Consider the following 19870-nt stretch of genomic DNA (forward strand, 5'->3'; position numbering starts at 1 on the left):
GTTTGTGTGTGTGTTTGTGTGCATGTGTGTTTGGACCGGCTAAATGAAAGAATGCAATGAAGCAAGGAACTCCCAGCTGCCGCAGTCCATCACCAGCGGCCCAGGGCCAAGTGCAAAACACACACATGCTCACACAGCTAAAGTCACATATATGAAGCAAAGAAGAAGACTCACTGTGGTGTATTCCTGCACAACCATCTCAGGTGTTGGTCCCAGGACCATGTAGAAATCCAAAATGCCTCCAAGTGTGCGGTAGGTCAAAGCCGGAGTTGGCTGGAAAGTCACATCTGGACACAGAATAATAAGATATTGACTCTTAAAAGTTTTATGTAAAGTCTAATTTGTCCAAGAATAAGTCTGATGTCCTTTACAGTATGTGAGGTCTAAATCTTAAATTTTCCAGTTTATAAGTCACATTTTTTCATAGTTTGGCTGCTCCTACAACTAAATGTTTTTTTTCTCTCTTTGTGACGCATTTTTTGTTAGTTCTTACTAACGGACATGAGCCAAGGAGTTACTGTCTGAGACTGCAAAGAAAGCTAATCGTGGGCTGAAATCAAGATGGGCAGAGGTGGAGGAACGCGTCCAAGATATTTGAAGATATTTAACTATTACATAAAGTGTGTGTAACCCAAAATTTGTGTTTGGAAATGATATAGTAAAGAGTAAGATGTTTTTTTTTTCTCAGAAAGCAGTTTTCAAAGTTTCTCCTCTGTGTTTTTTTGGATTTGAAGAACTCTTCTTGATAGAAGGTAGTAGTTATATGCATGCATAACATAGGTAGTGACTTACCCCAAAATTCATTACAACTCTAAAAATAAGTCAATCATCGGGATTATGTGAAAACTGATGAGCTTGTTCTATACCCATTAAGCCCTTATCTACCTTTGATTTAGAGTCTGCACTAATGTGTATGCATTTCTCACCCATTGCATTACTGTTCAGCAGCAGCACTCCGTGAGCATCAGCAGTGTCCTCAAGGCCCATGTAGAAGGGATGCACTCCATAGCAATTCATCTTATCCTGAAGGAACGGAAGTAAATACATTTAAAAAAAAGTATTTAAATTGTGAAGTTGCCAAATCCTGGTTGAAATGTAAAACATGGTGAAAAACTGAGAAATTCTCCCACAACAGCAATTAAAAAAGAACAATTCTCATCACTTGGTAAGTTCATGATTTAATGTCTTGTATTTTAAAGTCTTTGTGTGCACAGAGAATGTTGTGTTCTGTCTTCTATATTTACTGTGTTCTGCAGAAAGATTCATATCCCTCGAATTTTTCACATCTTGTTATTTTACAGCCACAACTTTCACTTTTTTGGGTTCTTACCTTACGAACAAACTAACCAGCATCTCAAATGAAGTGGATGGAAAATGATACATTATATCCACAAGTTTTTTAGGGAATATCTTTAGCAGTTTCTGACATCACGGAACTGGATTTTCTACTCATCTTTGCAAACCAGTTCTCCCTTGCAAAGAAAAGCTTGATACTGCTTATTTTGATTAAACTTTCAGTTCGCAGTTAGGCTCTACTTTGTCTTAAAACGTTGACTAAAGCCAGAAGAAAATACACTGAAATGCATGGCTGCAACATGACCAAGAAAAGTTCAAGGGCTATGAATATTTTTGCAAAGTAATTCTTTCTATTTTCATATGGTGTGTTTTAGCCTTTTCCCCCCTTTCTAGTTTTATCCTTGCTGTCTGAGGGGCACCATAACATTTGTATGAACTCTGCAGAGCTGTCCCACATGCTCAGCAATTATGCTTGATAATGCTGATGTAGGTAGAAAGCTCATCCTGACTGGCCTTGACACTATTTGGGGAAACATGATGACACTCAAAACCTGCTTCATACCAACAGAACTACATCAAAGTGACATGGCAGAAAGACACAGGTCACCTCTAACATCTCTGAAGAGTGTACAATGTTACAGACATCTGGCACACAGGTGTAGCAAAACACAAGAAGCTTAAAACCTATTGAGAGGACCTAACCTTTGGAACCAATTGTGCTAATGACTGCTAGTTGTGACAAAACCATGATCAAAAGAGCTTAATAAAAATCCCCATAGTTAGGCTGGATACTAAAAAACCCTCTTAGGATGATAATTTTTATTCTTTATTTTTTGAAGGTATAATTTAGTGGAGTACTTACACCAGGAGGCTGGTCCTTGGAGAACATCCCCCAGGTATGATAGTTCAGATCATGTCTATAGGTCTTGTGCTCAGTTTCTCCAAAGCCATAGACGAAACTGGATGACAGTCGAGTCGACACTTGGATGAACAAGTCTGAGAAGGTAAAACCTGGTACGGCAGAGTCCCAGCTGAGGAAAGCGATGGAGGATGTAATTAGTCGAAAGCAGGGTGGTAGAGGGAATTGTTGTCAAAGGCACTTATTCGCTGTGTCTCATTTTGAAAAGGGAAAATGGCCCCAAGGAACTGCAACTCTCTCTTTATCACATCCCCAGAATTTTTACCGAAAAAAACTTTGATGGCATGAAATCCGAAGATCTTAACCATAAACTGTAAAATAAGACACCTTTACTATGAGTTAAGCTCGGAATAGATTCTTCTTTTGCTATGTGACATCATTGTGACTCCTGCTGAACAACAGAAAGCTACTTTAGTCGCTGACTATGTCAGAGTTTCTTCAGCAAATCTAATTTGTTGACAAAACTAGAGGAGTTAAGTCAGCACTGTTACTTGCTCTCACAGGGTAAAATTGGAGGTTTTAGTATATAAAATGTAGTATATCTAACTTAATCAGAACTTTAAGAATAGCCATAATGCTTATTCAGATTATTTATGAATCACTTTGTAAACAAGTGGACACATGTTCAACCAATGAACAGGAGGAAACATAAAAAAGTTGAAGGCAAAGAAATCCCCATAAAACACGTTAACATGTTAAAAAGTGCACAATGCATGGTGATCAATACATCATAAAACAAAAGTGAATACTAAAAGTTATTTTGAAAAGGTTTCAGTCTCATTTTAAAATCTAAAATGACCCGGTCATTTTACTTGCGGATTAAAGATTTCTTTAAGTACTAAAACACATTGCGTTTTTCATTGTGCTGGTGGCCTGGAAGAGCAGCTACATCAACATTATACTACAAAAACATATTTATTAACCAAGCGCCCAAAACAGCAGGATTTGCTGGCGCAGTCAGAGATTTGTCTGCCTACCTGAAGCAGGCATTTAATGTTGAATACTCACATCTTGGTTCCTGTGCTCTTTCTTACGACCTGGATGCCGAACGGGTTTTGAGTCACTGAGACCTTATAAAGCCTTTTGCTTTCATCCGCCTCAGGAGTCGCAGGAACTGACAGTGGCACTGGTACTTCAAAGCGTTCTGCTGCTGGGTCCCAAATCTGGACAAAGATGGGGTTTTGTTATATTGAGTAATATAATGGTATGAGTGTCTTTAAGACATATTCTCTAGCAGAAAAGAAGGGCAGCATAAAAGACCCACGCTTTAATGATAAAAAGTACAAACCTTGAACTGGAACATGTCGCTGGTATGATACCAAATCTGGACACGGAGGTTGTTCACGTCTGGTGAGTCTGGACGACCACTGGTCCTGTACTTCATGTTCCGAGTGATATCAAGTGTCATACCGGTACTGGTTTCACTGGTTGTTGTAACAGTGTAACCGTAGTCACTTGGGTAGAAACACCAAGGTACATTATTGATGGTACTTGTCTACACAGGGAACAAAAAACAAATTAGGAAGGTGATCATTAATCCACAAAAGACTATGTACTCATGAACATCATCAAGGTGAATTACTACTCACTTGCCACAGGCAGCCCCTGGCCTTGCACTTGGTTTCATCTGCATTATCCTCTGGATGGCAGTTAAAACGCTGAAGCTCTTCGCTTATCATGTCCCACTGAACTGTGTAGCTTTCTCCCAGGCTCAGGCCCAGGTTGGACAGGAAAAGCACCTGAAAAGAATCATATCAAACATCGATGTGATCATTCAGTCAAGGAGATCCAAACTGTAAAGTTTTCATTTGTTGATATTATTTTTACTTTTATTGCTCATGAAATGGTGTCTAGTCCCAACTTGTATTTCAGTATTTATAATACTTTTTTCCGCTATGGATCATCAGATGTTTCACAGATTCTTTTGTGATGACTATGTCATCCAGAGCAAAGATGGAGAATATTACATTTAGAAACAATGGAAATGTAAAGCAAGAAATTAAAAAAAGAGGAATAGAAAAGAAAACAGGGTTTGAAAAACAGAAGTTGGAGCTAGGCAATACATTTTTCAAGAGGCCATTAAAATGTTCTTCCAGACAAAATGCTTAAGTAAAATACCACCACCCGTAAATCGGAATCATGTATTGAAAAACCTACATGTGTTTAATGATTTTTGACAGTTGCTATCTACATTCAAGGTCCAGTCTGGACTCACAAAGACAAATGGTCACAACAAGCCTGAGTTTAGGTTCAACAGCACATTTACCCCTCACCCCCAGGAAATGATTACCACAGAGAGTCATTTGATAAATGCAGGCTTGTGTGAGTGACCAGAGAGACCTTGAGCATCTGCAGCTGTGCATACACACACACACATGCACACACACACAGAAGTGTGTGGGCGCACACATGAGTACACAAGTGCACAAAGGAAAATCTCTCTTGCTCTACTTCACCGGGGATCTCTTGATGGTTTATAAACTCGTGCCTTTTCCTAGTAACCATGAGAGCTTACAGTGGAATCATTGCTCTTAGTCATTATCCTCAATCTTTGTTTTGGTTTCCTGCGCACACACAGGCCCTCACATAAGGCTCTCATGGCCCTCAACTAATGTGAACTGTTTTCATTTCTTACAGTTAGAGGCCAACCTTGAATTTCATACCTATGTGTTTTCAGGTTATATTAGAACAAATGGCAGATGTGAAGCTGTTGGAGAGTTTATCCATCCTGCATGTCTGAGGTAACAGTACTGACTGTAAAGTGCTTTTTTTAAAATATAAATTGACACACACTTGATACTTTATTAGGTTCACCTTACTTGTTTGAGGTTAGCCCCATTCTACCCGTATCTCTTGCTTATTGGATTTACACTTACAATAATGTTAATAAATGTTTTATTTTAACAAGAGTAGCATCCAGTGGGTTATTGTGCTGCTGCAGCACATCTGCTTCTAGGTTCTGCATGTTGTGCATTCAGAGACCGTATTCGGCAAACCTTGGCAATAACAAGTGGTTATTTGAGCTACTGTTGCCTTCAGACACCTCCCCTTTACACCTCCCTTTTCAGCACCTCTACATGCTGGTTTCTTTCCGGCGTTACCCTGTGAAAGGCAGATTTGCTATTCATGTAAAAAAATATATATATATTCCCAATAAAATGATCAGTCAATGAATAATTAAAAATAATATAAAACAGATCAAATGTTGACTATTTGTTTAATCTTGATAACTTTTCATCCAACTTTATAAGGATCATATGAAAAGACAACAGTAACTTATCAAACCAAGTTTAAAACTGTTTGGTAATAATAGCCCTGGTCTTCATCAAAGCTTATGGGAACAATCTAAATCCCTTAGAGGCAAATTTCCCCCACTTGTCTACAAGGTGAGTCTTAGCTTTGTCTGTTGTTTGAAGCAGAAGCGTGAGAAGACTCATAGTTTTGTTACACAGAGAGAAAGCTAAATTTAACAGCATGTAAGTCTTTAGCAGAAGCATACCTGAAACACGTCATGGCATCATCAATAAACCAATTAGTGTTTACAGTCAAAATGAGAAACACGTTAAAATTCTCCATTAATGAATAGGTGCAAAGAAAAAGAAAGTTATAGTTAAAGTCTGTTTGTTTACCTGTTTGGTTGCATCATGGTAAAAGCTGGAGCTTGGAAGTGGTGTAACTGAGCCAGAGGGCGTTTGAGTCACAGTGACCGATGAGGGAGGATTAGGCACTCCCATGATAGTGATCTTCTCAAATTTAAGATTATTTGGATCCTTGTAGCCCGCATGGGTCACCTGTAAATTCAGGCGTCCCTATGATACAGAAGACAAGAAAAGGGTCAGCTTAAAATTCATAAAATGTGATAGCTACAGTTCAGCAGAATACCCATTTCATGATTTAATTTAACAAATAAAACACTGTGACATTTCCTTTGAGTAAGCTTTCAATATTAGAGCATATGAATAACATTAACACTCATACATTAAACATATCTGCCAATTCTCTATTGGGTGTGAAGGAGGAACATAATTTTTATTTTATTTTTCATCCAACAGTGCTTTAGCAGCATCTGTAAATCAATCCAGCCTGGTGATCTGGACAAAAGTCCCCATCAGCTCTCACCATTAAGTGAGAGCTTGTGTCAATGAAGATACAGTGAAATTGTGTGTGGTTGGAACTTACATTGGCAAAAGAGAACTGGTAGTGGATGTAATTGCCATCTTTAACAGTATCTGAAAGGAAAGTTCAAAGGTTAATAGTAACTGGTCCGCACTTGTGTGGGCTGCTTGCTTGTGTTTGAAATACTTTTATTGACTCATCCAATTCTTTGAGCTCAAATGGATAAGTGCTTCCATTACATAATAATAAAAGAAGGCCTGTAATCAGTGATAATAACAGTGTTGGCGACACAAACACATCTGCTGAAAATGAGAAATGCTACGATACCTCGGGAATCTCCATCATCCCAGAATAACTCCCCAGCTGCTTGATTGTTGTCATCAAGAGTAACAATCAGACCCATTGGGTTACGGCGACTGCAGAAATATGGATAAAATTCTCAAAAATGTAATATATAGATACAAAAAGGCACAGAGTTAAATGTGAGACATGCAATGTAATTATATTTATGGGTGACACAGGAGCTGCATGCCTGTACCTGTATGTTGTGGTGACGTCAGGTTCCTGCGTAGGAAGAATAGCGCCTCCTCTGATGTGCAAGCCCAGCTTGTCAGCAGGTAGATACATATCAACACGCGTTTTGCGGTCTCCTCTCCGTTCCATCTACGTTATTAAAGCAAAAATAGCTGTAGGTTGTGTTCAGCAATAGTTTAATCAAAGGTAACCCTCAAGACTCTGTATTATGTGTCCACACTTTCCACAGTTTAGGTTGATAATAAAGTTGTGTACTCTGATGTCTGATTATCTGCAGGTAGTCACATTTGTTCTACCTGAATCTGGTATGCATAACTACCAATTGAAATATTTTCTTTATATGATTATATTTACATTTTAATGAATGGAACCCGTTCTTTTAAGTCTCACATTGAACATCTTATGCACTTCAAATTAAGGCAAGTGTGCTTCAATAGAAAATGTCTGTTTGCCATCTGGTTTTTATTCTACATAAAGTATTTCAGTGGTGTCCCTGCAGGTGAAAAGAGTGGCCACTGCTACCTACAAGAGTGTGATCTAGGAACAGAAGCCATGTGCTGCCTCACAATTTCAATCTTTACATCAGTTAACTTTAGTTTCCTTGAAGCTTCTACATCTTTGGTAACAGTGAAAGGATAAAACTGTGTTTTCTACAAGTGCAAATAAATTAACATCTGTGTACGTCTTCAGACTTCTGGAGGTGTTTCAAAAGCCAGCTGATAATAATAAGTACATTCAGCTTTGGTTTTCCGCTGTGATATTTTACCGGTTTTTCTTTGTATGCCTTATGGATATTATCACAAATATCACACAAAAAATGTACAATTTTAAGTATGCCAATAGCATAAATGCATCATTTCAACCGTTTCATTTTTCCAATTTTGACACTAGAAAATATTATTAGATGTTAGTTGGTATTGATAGATTTAAATACAAACTGAAAACAAAACCATAATGAATTGGGAAACAATTACAATCTTGTTGATCACAAAAGAAACCACAGATTGATGTTTCTTTTGTCAACTTTCTGTGATGCCTCAGTTTGTGAGTTCAGGTTTGACATGAGACGACAGTGGAGTGGAGCTGACCCTGCTGGTTATCTTTATGACTGCATCTGATCTCAAAGGCAGCTCAGTCTGATTTATCTACATCTATCTGCTATATTGCAACATATTTCTGGCTTCTGTAGCCAATTTTCCTCTGATGATTTTTTTGACCTGTCTTCCTCTTGCCTTTCATGCCTCTCTTGCTATCCAGATCACACTGATTTATTTAAGATAAGATTGCTGCAATGTGTCCCTTCAGCATCATAAAGTTTTAAGACAGAGATCTGAACATCTGCAGGACTGTATCAAACTATTTGCTATAGCTATATATTAACGATTTTCCATTTTTGATTTGATTCCATTTCAAATCAGTTTATTTACATAGCACCAATTCACAAATTTTTTTTATTCAATTGCATACATTCAAATTTATTCTAGCATTAATTTGGCACAGTCAAGTTTTATATTTATTGAAATTGGTAAAAAGTTTTCCATCGAAGGAAACCCAGCTGATAACATCAAGTCATTGACTGTTCAGGATTACTCGTGAACCAGAGTGTGGTGACAGTGGACAGTCAACTGCATGCTGGTGTTTTCTTTTGTTTTTTTGTTTTTTTTTTATCATTAATGAATTATGGCTCATTTTACCTCCGTTAGTGACTGCCCTACATTACGGGTATGCAATGTGTGGCTTCTCTTTATCCACTCCACAGTGGCTCATAATGACTTTGACAAATAAAGTATCCAAAAATGGACAATTTTACATATAAACGTTTTCATTTTAGCATTTCTGTCTAAATTATCTGCATAGAAATTCCACAATATAATAAAACTAGTGGTGAAACAAGGGAGTGTTTACTCTATGATTGGCTTTACATAAAGTCCATCTACCTTCAAAATGTCAAAAAATAAATGTCAATTCATCTGGGTCTCCTTGCTTTTACTGACTGATCATTTTACTTTTACTAAAAAAATAGAAATACAATTTTAATAATGATTAAATAATTACTTTAGTTATTTAAGATCAAAATACAAAATATTCCCAAAAATAGTTCATATAAACTTTATAAAATAATATGATTTTTAAAGTTCAATGATCTTCTGCAATTCTGCACTCAATACTTTGTGGGAACCAAACAAAGATAATTCTTTGGATTTAAAAGTTGCTGATCCCACTCAATGCATTAAGATATAAAGTTTCCCAATTTTTATCTAAGAGTTAATTGTGTGCATTTATTGTTGGTGTATGGTGGAAAATGGCATTTGGACTATGATATAAAAAGATTAAAAATTTTCAGAAATACTTAGACAGAGAATAAATAAGTCATTTATAATGAATATATAAAAAGTTATATTTTGCAGGGTGTGGTTAGGTTCTATAGGTAGTTGGCTCTTTTCATTTAGAATGGGAGTAGACCCCCTAAATCTTTATTATTCCCCTTGGTGTTTCTCTGCGTCCCACCCTTCATTTATCTGAGAATCCTGACTCCTCAAGGTTAATTTCTGATCCACTGAAGACTGAATCCTCAGACCAGTTTGACACACACTCCTCTCCGTCTATGCTTGTTCTTCTTCTTACCCAATTTATTTCCCACATCCTACTTTCCATTGTTGTGATGCTCTAATTCTTTTTTTATGTGACATTTTCATCCCCATTTCTTCTTTTAGGTTTTCTTTAGCATCATCTTCTCTTTGTCTTGTTAGTTTTTTCTGTCCAAATGACACCTTCCTGCTTCTCCTAAATCTGTGATCCTCATCTTCCTGTTTTTAATGTTTTTGTGCATCCCATGTTTTCTCTTCGTTTTATGAAAAGGAGTGTTTTTTTTCTTCACTTGTTTTATTAATATTGAGCTCTGCTCCATCAGCTTTCTCTCCAATAATACTTGTTTTTTTTTCTGTTTTCAGTACTTTCCTTTTCTGGAGCTTGTTTTTCTTTCATGGTCATTTTCGCTCATAGTGAAACTCTCCCACCCTTCCATCCTCCTACTCGAATCGTCACAGGGGACCAAACAGTACAAGGGGCCAGCAGCACGAGAGCCAATCTAATCGCTCATCTGATCAGTGGGCGCTTTACATCATCAGTGTAACGCCCAAATAAGGTCCCAAAGGAGTACGGCACCTCTTTTATCTCTCTGTCAGTGAGACAGTCTCTTCTCTCTCCTACTTGTCCCTTCTTTCACTCTTATCTTTGTCCTCACTCTTTCTCCTTTAGTTTCTCCATCACAAACAAGTAACCCGAAGCAAAGACTTTCATGTGAAACAAAGTGAAAGTGCAGTTGCCTTGAAAAATTATCACAATACAAAAACAATCTTTACAAAACGTAAACGAAATTAAAGGTTAATACTGTAAATAAATTGTGTAAGATAAGAAGTGATGCTTCTAATGGGCAACTGGTGAAGAGTAGAGAATATTCTTACCGTGTCGTAGTCGTACCACAGAGCATCTGGAATATATGCTGATATTCTGTCCACGCCCTGCAGGAGAAAAGACAAACACTTTAGATTTGTTCACATGTGCAATACCAATAAGCTTCTAATGTAAATCTAAGACTGTATGGCTCTAACATGTGGGGTGGAAATCAACATGTCAGTGTCTCATTTAGTTTGAAAGCAGACCTATTTTTTAAAATAGATTATACAGCACACTGTTCCAGTCCTGACACTTCAATCTTATAAGGCAAAAGATTAGAAGAAAAGCCACATTATGCAAATAAAGGCAGGACATAATATTCATTTTGTAAAAGAAAATGGTAAAAAGTTCACAGCTCAGAAAGCCTTTTTTATAACTGCCCATCCTCTAATAAAAAGTTTTTCAGGAAAAAAAAAGTAAAATCTTGTCACATTTCATCTGTGGTGCTACATTGCAACAGATGACGGAAAAGACAACACCAAGAGACGACTGATAGGTGACAGTCTTTGATGGCTTAAGGTGGTGCACAGACAGGGGCAATCAATAGACGTGCGCCGAGGGCTTTGATAGCATTGTCACTTCCCTGTTCTCTCTGACAGTGTAGAACAGAGGGGAGGGGAAGAGATAAACACAGAGGGCACAGAAAAAGGTAAGGCAAAATGCATGTCCTTCCAAGAAATATCAAATTGTGAAACACTGAGGACAGACAAAAATAATGTCCAAAAAAAGAGCCATCTATTTTTTTGTGTTTGAGACTTGAGTGGAATGATCTCTGCTGAGGTCTTTGGGTTCCAAAAAAAGACAATTATTAGAGAAGACTTATATTAGCTCATTTGATTTGTTTTTCAGGCCTTTAATATACCCTCACTGGCCAATTTATTAGGTATACCTGTGTAGTACCCATTTGACCTTACAACTATCTTAATACTTTGTGGTTATGGCATGACATAGTTGCTCCACAATCATAATGTGATTCTCTTGCTCCACATCCCACAGGTGCTCTACTGGATTAAGATCTGGAGGCTGCGGAGGCGACTGGAGTACACTGGCATGATTAAAAAATAGGTTAAGCTGAATTGATTTTTATGACATGGTACATTATTATCCTGCTGGTAGAAGTCATTACACAATTAGTGCACAGTGGTCATAAAGTTGGGGACATGGTTGGTGCTTAAGCAATGCTCAAGTTTATTATATTTTATTTGAAACTCAATAAATAATGGAAAATTATGATAAACAGATGGTTGTAAGAGGCTGTATAAATCAAATTAAATTACATAATGCAGCCTTTGGGGCTCTGTTTACCTGTTGCAAGTGCTCCCCTCATACCATGACATATTAGTATCACCCATCACTCACCTCACCAACTAATGGAAAGACTTTACAGGATGAAGCTCTGCTGCTAATTATAATTAGAGGGGGCAATGCAAAAGGCACGCATCCTTGTTTTTGAAGCTGGGTTAGTCAAAAGGTAAGATCTGATCTGCTGGGCCAAAGATTTGCTCTGGCAGAATGATCAGATACTAGCTAGGAGAGAGACAGCTACAGACTAAAACTGTGAGAGCGAGCTAGAGAGAAACTTGACGCAATGGAATGTGATCACAAGGGTAAGTTGGGAGCAGATGATTAAGAGAATTCCAATGGGAGCCAACGTTTGATGAAAGGTTGAGTTAAAAAGAAAAGGGAGTTATCAACAGAGTGGAAAGCACTCTGAAAACCAGAGGAGACAGCACAGAGGCAGTACAGGAGATCCTCTTGGTTTATCGCGGAGATCAAAGTTAAATCATGCATTGATTTAAATGCTATACAAAGAGCAACCGTAGAGAAATGCATAGCGGACGGAGAGACGAATAAAGAGAGACAGAGAAAAAAGAGAATAAAGAAAAAAACTAAAACCAGACGCATATGTTCCACACAGTAGATGCTATGGTGCTGTCCTGGACTGAACTCAAACAACACAGCTCAGAAACTCCCTCATGCTTCACACAAGATGGACATGATTGTGATATAAGTGCTTGGGTGGACACCCATGTTAAAACCTTCACAACAGCAAAAAAGACTAAGGACTGACTTTATCTAAGTGGTATGTGTTGTTAGCAAAGTAGCTGCCATTTATCTGCTGATGCACTTGAAAATAGGGCCATTATTCCATCTTGTTTCTTTTTCTTTTGTTGTAATGCATCTTTGCACAAGTACCTACTGTATATGTCTTCTATATCTCAGATTTGACTTTGGAGAGCCATAACGCTCTTTTGATTAAATATGTTCTTAGATGCACATTAAAGAAATGGTCCTAGGTTTTAATTTCGTCAAGCCAAATTTATAAGGTTGTGCAATTTCAAATATGTTTAATAAACATTAATAATAATAATAATAATAATAATAATAATAATAATAATAATAATAAACTGTTTTTATTCCGAATCAATACTGTCTATTATGCGTCCTTAACTTTAGGAATGCTGCATGTGCAAGTAGCTGCAAACATGTCATTATTAGACAAGGGTAACATGATGTGCAAGTTCTGAATCTATTTCCAGAATATGTTTAGGTAATGTACTGGAAATGCATTCATCACAAATCCCAGTCATCACAAGCATGGTCATTAATTTCTTCTTTGGAGATGAACTTTTATGGCTGATTTTTCTCCGTGTTCAATTATCAGGGCACAGCGATGGAAAGCAATTACTACTTAAAAGAAAAAAAAATGAGTGCCTAGTCATAATTGATACCACAGCCATGATTCCTGAATTATTATTTTTCATAAAATATTGTTTCCAGCTGGACTGCTAAAGCTGGATTATATCTCTGCCTGCAAACAAGCTGTGAAAAGGTTAATTTATCTTCTTTCAGAAAATCACGTGTGCTTAAAATAGCATCTTACTAAATCACCCTTCGACTCTTCTTTCTCCTTACATTTAGCACATCACCAGCTTTAAACAATTGTAAACACACACTTCCACTTTTACAAAAAACTTTTTCCACAATGGTTAAAGTTATAATCTCTCCAGCCTTACACAAATCCAGTTGGGCTTACAATACTTTGTAACACACAAGAGGCCATTCAAAATCGCTTAAAATTCAGGCCCTTTTGACACAACTGCAATTACTAGACATACAGTAAATGTAAGCATGTGCACGCACACACACGCACACACACACACCCACACACACACGCACACACACATTTGCATATCTGCACACTTATAAGTGCACACGATATCATGCATACACTATCAAACAAACAAGTGTACACACTTCTATCTGCACTTCTAATCTTCTAGTAATGAGGTCAGCGTTCTCATTAGAGCTGAGAGAAAGAAGGGAGGGTTTGAAAGAGAGCAGAATGAGGGATGAGAGGAGGAGAGGGCAACAAAGAAAATCCCATGTCATATTTTCTCAGGGGAGGTCATGGTTTGCACGTATAAGTAGCTGATCATCTAATCTGCTAGACCTTTTTTTTTTTTCTATTTAGCAGCTTTTCTATTAAATGTCCAGGATATAATAGAGCTGCTTCTTTGTTATACAAGACTTCCCGCGCATCACTTGTTCGTACTAAAATTATTCTTTTCATTTTGCTTATGAAATTCAAATATATCCGTTTCTTAACTAACCGGTTCAAGCACAGGTGTGATGAGCAGGTGTTTTCCCCAGAGAAACTGGCGATCCACATCCCAGGTGGCGCTGTCAGAGTAGAACCTTACAAGAGAAAGTGTGGCAATGTATAGTCACTTAGAATGTCCTAATCCAAATTTTAAAAAGACAGCATTAATTAGAAAAAAACCCCCCGGAAAAGCCGACATTTAAGGAGAGCTTTGGAGCCTTCCAATCCTAAATTAGCGAGTTCAGTTTTCACAAACATTTGATTTCTCATCACTTTCTTTACATAGCTTTGCTACTTTCACTTAGTCTTCTCACAAATGTTTATCTGTTCTTTTTGTCAACGATGCAGTCTGAGTCCATTGGGTAACACTTTATTTGAAGGGGTGTGCATAAGACTGACATGACACTGTCATAAACATGACACAACACCTGCCATGAACAAAAAGTAGTATTTATGAATGTTTATGACAGTTGTCATGAATTGTAATTCGGTAAATAATGACACTTTTAATGCAAATTTGCTCTAAAAGTTGCATTAAAAGTGCCAACTTTGCATGATTTTGCAAATTATGAAAATTTAACGCAAAGGTTGCATTTTAATGGACTTTTAATGCAAATTTTAGAGCAACTTTGCATTAAAAGTGTCATTATTTACCGAATGACACTTCATGACAACTGTCATAAACATTCATAAAGACTTCTTTATGTTCATGACAGGTGTCATGTCATGTTTATGACAGCGTCATGTCAGTCTTATGCACACCCCTTCAAATAAAGTGTTACCGTCCATTTTAATAAATTATTTTAACTTGGGGGATTAGCTCTTACAGTAGGTTCCTCATTTCTCCTTCTCTTAATCCAAGTGTCTCAGTCTGAAGTGAAACACAGTACACAATATCTGTGTAATTTTCTTCCACTTAGTTTTACCATTTTTATGTTCTTTAATCTGTGCAAAGCAATTTTTATTGTCATTTTAATGAACAAGAGACTACAAAGAAAGTTTAACAATGCAATAAAGTATAATTTTATTATCTTTACAACATTTAGTTTCTAATCTCCTAATAATAAAATAAGCTCCCTAAAAGTTAATGCCCTTAATATAATATACTGAAACTTTACAGTATCATTACCATATGCTCTTAAGTGACTGCTGAAATAACTGTAAATAGAGAAAATTCCCATTTCATGGTTGCTGCAACCTTCTCATATTTGCCTCACAATATGCAGGTTTTACATAAGATTTTATGAGGGACCCAATTCAGTAAGTATAGACAATAAGGTTACTTTTATTAAAAAGCAACATGTTATTTTGAACACTACCAGCTCTGCAAAATAACAATACATGCATCTAAATAAAGACCAAAGTATAGCAAACATCACAAAACCAACAGTTCAGATTGGCACCAAAAGAACTTAACTCAACATAATGGATGACTTACTCGTGCATAAGAGGACGTACAACGGTCTCCCCTGTGGTGTGGGCTTTGTAGAAGAGAGTGTAGAGGTAAGGCAGGAGGGTGTAACGTATGTTCAGGTAATGTTTGGAGCTGTTCACCAGCACCGAGTCGGCACCGTAAGCAGCGGGATCCTGGGGCTGGAGGCAGAAAAACAGATTAAAGCGTTGGGGTTGATGAATGTGAGTGGATAACAAAAAGAAAACAAAGATTTGTCTTTAACCTTCTGGGGAATAAACCAGAAATAGATAGGGGGGGTGCAAAAGACACTTGTTTGAATAAGGCATGGGAGTAACTGAGCAGGGAAAATGAGTGAAACAGGTGAGGAATAAAACCACTTTTTATTACATGAAAGTAGACCTTAAACTCGTGTAAAATGAAAAAAGAAAAATTGAAATACCCTTTATGGATTCAGCAAAGAAAACAAGTGAAGAAGTACGGTATGATTTAATTTCATGACGGTGTGAGTGAGAGGATGATTAGCTGCTAACAGGCCATGCTTCTAACATCTAGCCAATCATTTCTGCCCCCGGCACCTCCGAGAGGCTGATGAGCAGCTTGTGCGAGTGGGTCGGTGTGCGCTTGGTCTTGGCCGCATGGGCATTTGATGAGGGGCATGATTAGGGCAAAGTAAAGGTCACACATTAGCTGTCTTGTTTGGTGGGTATAGTGCATCAGATTCATCATCATCATCATCTTGTTGCTGTCCTCTAGCAACTACCAATCCTCATAACGTACTTATAGACGACATCTTAACACCATCACCTCTGCCCCCTCACACACACACACGCACACACCCCTACACACACACGCACACTCACAGTTTAAAACTATTTTTTGCATCAGTGATTAGCATGAAAATGCCCCTGAAAGAGTGCAGTCAGAGCATCAGTTTTCACAACATTTGTTATGTGAGACTGGCTTTTCTTACAAGCTGTAAGTGTCAACAACAAAAATAGCTCAGTTATAGTCTAAGCATATACTCAACAAATCCATCTGGCTTGGATAAATGTACATGTTTTTGAGAGTCTAATGTTTCTCTTTTAAAAAATCCATAATGCAGCTCAGACGGCTGTTTGCTAAAGCCTAATTCTAATCAGGCATGCCCCAGGCAAGGCTGTTTAGATTTTGTTGGCATGTGAAGATACTCCAATTACCTTTACTGGTACATTTGTAGACCTTTGAAAGTCTACAAATGTAGTCATTTTCATTCCAGTAAGATGATCTCCTGGTGAAAATCTTTCAACAAAATTAAGTCTTAAATTTGAGTATATGTATTCAGCTGCGGGGGGAAAAAAATCCCACATCCTAAAACATATAATTTAAAATGATGGAGAATAGAAAAGAGGTCATGATCTTGAGGAAGTTCTCTGCTGTTAACCATTAACAGATTAAAGAGTTTAACTAAGTTACATGCAACTGCAACGAACTGTTGTCCGATCCTTTCATTTACAATGTTTTGTTCCAGTCCATCTCATTGCTATTCATTCATTTATTTCTTTTTATAAACCCAAATCAAATGAGCATCTTAAATTTAACACCAACGTACCACATTTCTACAAATTAGTAATGGGAATTCGTAGCCCCATCAGTGAGCCAGATCATTTGGATCAGATTAGCAATAAACGTTGGCTCCTTTGGCTCCCAAATGGTTCGTCATTTAGCCCGCACTTGACTTGTGTAATTAGGCTAAATTTAGCAGTGTTTTAAGGAGCAACTGCTGTGCAGGCTTTCAAAGTACATAAAAGTGTCCAATGAATTTAACCCCAAAATTCTGGGATTGCATCTTCCCTCGACTTTATGTTTTGTGTAAAAACCTCGATGCAATGTTTAAAGAGCATGTCTTAATGACCTGGCATATTCAGTCTGTGGACGGGCCTTGTAGAAAAGTTTTTTCTTTTATTTTATTTTGTCTTGTACTAATTAACAGATGCATTAAAATAAATGTAGTCAGATGGTAGCTGGCTTCCATCGTTAGTGTAAAACAGTTGGTTTACATTTCTGACCAGCACATCCAGCTAGGCTCACAGCTGGAGGTGAGGATGTACAGGTAGGAAAATAATTCTTCCTAGTCCATCTGCTGTCAGTGGGGGGCTTCTCAGCTGAAACTATCTTGATATTTTACAACATGCTCGCATGGCGTCCACCATATGGCACATCATATTATGCTAATCTGACATTACTTCAGCAGAGCTGCTACATTTTGCTTAAGCGCTAAATTTGCAAATATTAGTGTGTGGTGGGTGAATCCATTTTTTTTCACTCTGGTCCCTACAGAGGCTGTGATGTTTAACAGCTGACATTCAAAGTTTTAAAGCCAAAATTCAGAGGTCCCACTGCTCCCATTTCATAAAGCAATTGTACTAGTATCGGTGTACACCAATCTCTGTGGATAAAAAAAGTAGTTTATGTTTTAACCGCTTAGACTCTATAGCACCTATATAATGCGATGGAATAAAGGGTATACCCTGCAGCACTTTAGACCAAACAGGGGCAGTGCAGTACATAAATCTAAAAGTGACACTCAAATAAAAGAACTTCAGGACAAAATGCCTTTACTGTACCTCGAAGCCCTCAGCATTGTGGTTCCGACTGAAAGGATAGAAAGCTCCAACTTGCATCCAGCGACGGCACAACTCTTCAGTTGAGTTGTCAAAGAATCCGCAGATGTCAGCTCCGATCTGGAACACATAGGAGGAATATCAGGTTTGACATTTCGACAGAAGCTACTGTGTGTGTCTGTGTGTCACCATGTTATAGTTGCACTAGAAACAGAGAGTTAGAAGACCATTTAACAAACTCAGCATAATACAATTTGTGGATTCATGCTGTGGATTCCTACTTTGATTTATTAAAATGAAATATCTAAAGGTTACGAATATCAGTCTAAGCACCTGTTATGATAAAACACCTCTGTCTGATGATAACAGATCATCTGGAGTGTAAAAAAAAACCTGGCCCTACTGAGATGCCTGGCCACAACATTCTCTTTTAAAAAGATTAAATTCAGTCAAGATTTAATTGCACAGACTAGATGTGAGCATGTCAATTGTGCAATGCAAACTCCTGTTCCTCATGTAAGTTCAACAAAAACTCCGCATTTTCTATTTTGAACCACTGGCAAATTTTTAATGATTGACAGAATAAGAAGGAAACGGTCCAAATCCTATTTCCATCTTGCCATCTTCTTTGTTTGTGAAGCATACATCTGTGTTTATGTGTTTGCTGAGGCTCCTAAAATCTGCTTGACAGAGTCCTACCAGGAGTAGTTGGCATCTGTAAGACCACCTGATGTGCACAGCTGGAAGAGTGTGTGTGTGGTGTGTGTGTGGAGTTTGCTTCCTGTTGTTTTCTCACTGCTGTTTGCACTATGTGCGATGGAGAAACAAACACTTGGGTTGTTAGTGGAAGTGCAGTTCTAGTTCTAGTTTTAGTATGTTTGTCAGTAAAATGTTGGTTTTATGGATCAGTTACTGGTAGTGTTACAGGTGACTCATTAAGCCCAGAATAACTACACCTTTAAAAAGGTCAATATTATATATTTTCCAGGCACATGTTGCCATCTTATACCACACGCAAGTATTTTACCTTCAGTTGTGATGAATATGCTGTCTATATTAAAAACAACACATTTTACTTTGCATTTGATGCATTGACATGAGCCTGTCTCTTTAAGAACATAATTCCCTTCCTGACTTCAGCACGTTCCCACAACAATTCTTCTACATGCCGTCCATTAGGTCATGTACAATCGTTCTGAGGAGCATTATAGTTTGCATGACAAGCTCAACAGACTCGTAGTTCCACAAGGTATTTGCTAATTGCTGCTGCTGCTAGTCTGGAGGAGCTGTGTGGGAGAAATGTGCACTGAATTGCTTATAGGCAAAGATGAGGAACTCGTGACAGCAAGTAACTTTTAGTCTAAGCCTTTTTATGGTGTGCAAATTCCATGAGTTGCACAAAGTCAATATATCAAACCAGCTTTGATTCTTGGATGATGCTGTCATGGCAACCAACAAGTAAAATAGTTTCCTTTCCTGTATTTCTTAGTTCACATGTTTGTCTGTGTGAATGTACAAATGGACTATGTGGTGCTACTCACGTAGGGAATTCCAAAAAGCCCAAACTCCAGCATGCCAGGAATAGCCCATTTCATGTCATTCCAGGTAGCAGCATTGTCACCCAGCCAATGTCCTGAATATTTTCCCACACCTGGGAAGGAGGAGCGCGTCAGCATCAGGGTACGGTTTGACCCGAACACTTGCTGCAGAGCTCTGAGAGAAGACGGGAGAGACTCGTGTGAGGTGGTTGGAGGTAATTACGATGCAAAGGATATTGAAGCTAAAAACAACAGATTACGAAGGGTAAAAAAGTTTTGAAGCACGTGCACACAAACATCAGTGTTTGCAGAATAAAATACACAGACACACAGTTTTGTAGTACTCCTTTTTTGCCTTTCCTGGCTCTATGTTATTGCTAAGCTTGGGAGAAA

The 19870-nt window shown here is 37.8% G+C and overlaps 1 protein-coding gene across 2 annotated transcripts in view; it reads right to left on the reverse strand.

The window, feature by feature from the left end:
* The window catches only part of si (sucrase-isomaltase), a 67738-nt gene that overhangs the window by 30870 nt on the left and 16998 nt on the right, over positions 1-19870 (reverse strand). For both annotated transcript variants that reach the window (XM_008425341.2, XM_008425340.2), the window contains exons 16-30: positions 19481-19652; positions 17943-18059; positions 15364-15518; positions 13936-14020; positions 10330-10386; positions 6870-6994; positions 6659-6747; positions 6395-6444; positions 5845-6024; positions 3805-3954; positions 3504-3710; positions 3224-3378; positions 2159-2327; positions 927-1023; positions 175-287 (exon numbers count right to left, since the gene is read on the reverse strand). In XM_008425341.2, coding sequence (XP_008423563.2) covers positions 175-287; positions 927-1023; positions 2159-2327; positions 3224-3378; positions 3504-3710; positions 3805-3954; positions 5845-6024; positions 6395-6444; positions 6659-6747; positions 6870-6994; positions 10330-10386; positions 13936-14020; positions 15364-15518; positions 17943-18059; positions 19481-19652 — 1921 coding nt within the window. The remainder of the gene's footprint in view (positions 1-174; positions 288-926; positions 1024-2158; positions 2328-3223; positions 3379-3503; positions 3711-3804; positions 3955-5844; positions 6025-6394; positions 6445-6658; positions 6748-6869; positions 6995-10329; positions 10387-13935; positions 14021-15363; positions 15519-17942; positions 18060-19480; positions 19653-19870) is intronic.

Source organism: Poecilia reticulata, linkage group LG13 (assembly GCF_000633615.1).
Source record: "Poecilia reticulata strain Guanapo linkage group LG13, Guppy_female_1.0+MT, whole genome shotgun sequence".
NCBI classification, from domain to species: Eukaryota; Metazoa; Chordata; class Actinopteri; order Cyprinodontiformes; family Poeciliidae; genus Poecilia; species Poecilia reticulata.